At 42.9% G+C, this 4,643-nt stretch overlaps 1 protein-coding gene across 2 annotated transcripts in view; it reads left to right on the top strand.

Annotated features, from left to right (window-relative positions):
* phaf1 (phagosome assembly factor 1) overlaps positions 1–3,557 on the top strand; it is a 20,291-nt gene extending 16,734 nt beyond the window's left edge. For both annotated transcript variants that reach the window (XM_014340963.2, XM_014340964.2), the window contains exons 9-16: positions 129–262; positions 485–568; positions 1,708–1,790; positions 1,885–1,928; positions 2,034–2,077; positions 2,458–2,516; positions 2,622–2,694; positions 3,055–3,557. In XM_014340963.2, the coding sequence (XP_014196449.1) occupies positions 129–262; positions 485–568; positions 1,708–1,790; positions 1,885–1,928; positions 2,034–2,077; positions 2,458–2,516; positions 2,622–2,694; positions 3,055–3,150 (617 nt within the window). In that variant the 3' untranslated portion in view covers positions 3,151–3,557. The remainder of the gene's footprint in view (positions 1–128; positions 263–484; positions 569–1,707; positions 1,791–1,884; positions 1,929–2,033; positions 2,078–2,457; positions 2,517–2,621; positions 2,695–3,054) is intronic.
* The last annotated feature ends 1,086 nt before the right edge of the window (positions 3,558–4,643 follow it).

Raw genomic sequence — 4,643 nt, 5'->3', positions numbered from 1 at the left:
TTTTTTAAATCGTTGTCATTTGGAAATGAGATCGCACATAAGTATGAATCGAGATCGTGATTTTCTAACGATTAATCGTGCAGCCCTAAGTGACATGGAGCTTTACTGACTTGTTGTCTAAACTGCAGGTTGTGGTCTCGGTGTGATGACTGATAGTAAAGTCAAGTCCCTAGAGAGGAGCATCTACTTTGGAGATTCCTGTCAGGATGTGCTCGGTGCTCTGGGCTCCCCACATAAAGTTTTCTACAAATCTGAGGACAAGGTAGCAATTCAGTTTAACTCCATCTTTGCTTCTTGTGTTATTGCTATTATGTTAAGTCTGTAAAGTGGTGTTTAACCTGTTGGATGTTATCCATTTATCAAACCTGCTCTCTTGTCATATTTTCACCATCTTAAGAAGTTGTATTAAATATTATTTGTATTAATTTAATTAAAGACAAAAAGTCAGAAGACTATATTTTCCCAAATTCTTTTTGTGTTTCAGATGAAGATCCACTCTCCGTCACCACATAAGCAGGTCCCATCTAAATGTAACGACTACTTCTTCAACTATTTTACCCTGGGAGTGGTACGTAAGCGAAGCCGTGCTTGTGTGTGTAAATCTTGGTGTCAGTGTCTGTGCAGAGTTATTTTTAAGAGCTTTGTCTGCCTCTGAGCTGTGTTTGAGTTTTCGTTTCCTTTTAATGGGGACTCAATGTTGTCTGAAAGTACTGTATGCGTCATTCAGAACCATTGGACGTCATACTGGAGCGCCCATATCAGCAGCACCTCCCCCTCCTTTCATATTATATTTATGTAAGTCAGAGCCACGCCAAAAAGAAAAGTCCAGCTGCAACCGTTGGTCAAGTCTAGCAGTGTACAGTTATAATGGTCGTAGTGTATGTACCCCATCTCCTCCTCATTGGGTGGGCCAATCTTACTGAAACCTTGGATGAACATTGTCACACCTACAGTGATTATTAGTCTGTTTCTCAGAAAGATTTGTAATGAATCCCATTTTTACCATCACCTGCAAATGTGATGTTACATTCACCTTTTATGTTTGTTTCACGTGTCACATTCGACACACATCAGTGTGTAACTTAAAGGTCACCAAAATTTGTATCTGAGATGATTTTGTTGACTCACCACTAAATACGTAATGAAGAACCTGAAAAGACAGCAGGAGCCTGGCTAGTATATTCAGTGACCGTGGTATGCTAAAAGTCAACGCATCGTGACCCCCCGTTAGGATAAGTCCCTGCGGCCAGGCGGCGTGGACGCCCAGAACCTGCGAACGAGGCAACGCCGATGAGTTTGAATATTGTTGACCTTGACCACTCCTACCTGCTCGCTGTGAATTAATGGGACATTTACCTGCACTGCAGCTTGTTTCTACAATGGATGAGATGCAGGCTAAAACCGTGATAGGCGCTCAGTCTAACACAGCTTTAACTCAGTCATGTCAAGATTCATGTCTTTGGACTGTGAGAAAACTCCTGGTACAAAGACATGAAGGTTGAAGTTTGTGCAATAATAAAAAACAAAAACTGCAGTTTGCAACCTGCAACCATCTTGTGATGCAAACCACATGCACCTGCATAAATCACTGCATGCAGAGGTGTAGTTCTACTTTTCTTGATTTGCTCACATCTACTGTTTGCAGTAGATAGGTGTCTACTGCAAACACTAAAGTAACCTCAGTGACTGTATTTTCGTATTTTTCAGGATATTCTGTTTGACTCGACAACTCACCTGGTTAAGAAGTTTGTTCTCCATACCAACTACCCTGGACATTACAACTTTAATATGTAATTATCCTTCTTATAATATAAACCAAATGTTTATTATATTTTTACACTTGTTTTTGTTGTTGCACTTATTGTAATCTCTCTGTCATCACAGATATCATCGATGTGACTTTAAGATTCCACTTGTCATCAAAAAAGGTAAAAGTTATTCAGTCGACAGCAATACCTCCATATTCATGCTTTAATGTCTAGTACTTGACTCTCCTCTGTTCTAATGTCTGTTCATTTATGTCGGCGCTTTAGAGGGAGCAGACTCTGAGGACTGCATCTTAACTACATACAGCAAGGTCAGTTCTGGAACTGTTCAATTTAGCCACAGGGTGGCGCTGTGGTAGGCAGTAGAAATCTAACAGGACTTGTAGTTTTCGGTTCGATGTTCTGACTCTGCACCTTTAGCGGATTACAAGGTTGTGACTTTGCATCACTGACCTAGGCTTACAAATTTGATGACTGATCATAAGATGCTTTCTGTTGCACCACAGATCCAATAACAAATCAACAGTCCTGTGATATGAAACATTCATAACTGAATATCTTAGTCCTTTCTGCCCCTGGAAATGGCGTTGAGTCAGGTGTGACATAAACAGCTGTCAGCAGTCGAGAAACAGACCGACTCCTGGAAATGTGTTTGTTATAATTGTCGGTTAACCTTTTGACTCTTCCTCAGTGGGATCAAATCCAAGAACTGCTCGGCCATCCAATGGAAAAACCTGTAGTGCTGCACAGGTAACATATAGTCTACATATATGCATTTAATGTAGACAACACAGCTGTTTCAGACACCACCCACATATGTGACATCAAGTCTTGTGACCTTGTTTGCGTTTACAGGTCTTCATCGGCCAATAACACAAATCCTTTCGGCTCTACGTTCTGCTTCGGACTGCAGAGGATGATCTTTGAGGTCAGCACATTTTATGATTCAGCTGGGATTACAACATAAAACTATATGGCAGCATGCATTTTATCTGAACCACCTGACTACATGGATTGTTCCATTTAGAGCACATGTGTTACGTAAAATGCTGCACAACACTGACACGTTCAGCAGTGTTATTATAGCAAAGCTGCTGAACCAGTTTAAAGCTGACAGGAATGTGAATTATTCTCTCTGAAAGGACATTTGTAGAGATTTGCTCGCAAAAGTATTAGAAATGCAAAGGTGATCAAGAAACAGCTCAACCCCTAATCTTTGAAATATGTGTTGTAGTTTCGAGCCCGTGTGTTTCAGGAGTCCTCACTGTCTTGTGTTCCTCCTCCCCAGGTGATGCAGAATAACCACATAGCATCGGTAACCCTCTACGGTGCTCCACGCACGACCAGTCACGCCCGACCCGAGTCCAGCAGTAGTTCCCACTAAACAAGTAACCGCAACCACATCCCGTTTTGGCCTGTCGTGAATCCAGTACTTCTACTGACTGACTTTCTAATCCAGAGCCAGATTCTTAACCAAGCAGACCTAACCGAACAAAGTTACTCTTACCCAGCTCAGATGCTAACAGAGAAACAACTAAAATCAGACACGGCATTTACCAACTCTTCCTGTTGGATACTAAGACTCATTCTTCCAATCCGGCACACCCACCTAGCACAGCTAAACCAACTCGGTCTATCCCGGGACATCCGAGATCCAGTCACACAGTCTCTGTGCTGGAGCATGGAGCGTTTTATCTTGGTTAGTCCAACAGTCCCAGTGGTGCTGCGTTGTGGTAGAGCTCGACTGTTTCCTTTCCATCCTTAAATTGCTTTCACCCCGGACCACAGGGGGAAAAAAAGCTTGTGCAGACTCTAAGCTGGCGCCAGTTTATTTATCAGCAGCCTCCGTACCGCTGTGGTGGTGGGACAGTTGGCGTTTGAATTCATCTGCTGCAAATCTCAAGTTGTTTAACATCAGTGTAATAATATCGCAGCTGGAAGCTGCTGTGGCCAGAGTCTGGAAACAAAGTGTATCACGTCAAACAACCAGCAAACCAGTACCGCCAGTCTTCCTGCCTCAGCTTCAGAACGGCATCCAAACTACAAAAAAAACCAAACCAGTTCAGTCCAACCGAGAGCCATCAGAGCCAAAATGCAGTGAAAGCTGCAGAGGACTTGAACCAAAAACACCAGAATCCCAATTTTGTCACACAAGAGAAGAAGCGCTCGCTCTCAGGGTTCGGACGGAGACGTCCTCCTGAACATAACCCGCTTGATCTCCCGCCCAGTTGAACCAGATGTGACCAGAAAGAAAATCCTCCCTGTTGTCTCTTTATTCTTCCTTCAACTTTGCTCCGCCAACACACACAGACACACACACAGGCAAACAAAGCACACTCAACAGCACGGCTGCTGTTACGTCTCCCTGCACGGACACGGTGACAGAAATGAGCATCTGCATGTGGTGTGAGGCTAATTTTTAAAAATGACGTTTGAATTTGTTTTATTTTAAGCTTGCACAAACACACAGCATCCTTTCATTACTAAACTCATGTATTCCTGATACATGAAAGCTGGTTTTATCCGTTTTATCGTGAAGCAGACTGACATGCAGGAATGACACGAGAATCTTTGCATGGACTCTTGTGCAGCGAGAGGAGACTTACTACAAGCACAAACTGACAGCCCGTTTTCTCTGATTGGTTGCATCTTCTTGCATGTTGTGAGGGGTGTAGAGTCACCACAGAGTTTCTTCATTTTACCGCGGCCACCCTTTTCACTCGTTCGCCTCGAGACCATTTCCATCGTGTACTGTTTTAAATCCGTCCGTACATTTGCACTAATACTCACCTTTTTACTTGACTGTTTGATTGATCTTCAGATATGGATATTTTTTTCGTACATTGGATGAGAGTGTCTGTCTGTCTGTCTGTCTGT

Source organism: Haplochromis burtoni, unplaced genomic scaffold (assembly GCF_018398535.1).
Source record: "Haplochromis burtoni strain Fernald_Lab_line unplaced genomic scaffold, NCSU_Asbu1 Contig_433, whole genome shotgun sequence".
NCBI classification, from domain to species: domain Eukaryota; kingdom Metazoa; phylum Chordata; class Actinopteri; order Cichliformes; family Cichlidae; genus Haplochromis; species Haplochromis burtoni.
This window is presented reverse-complemented; position numbering and strand designations above follow the sequence as displayed.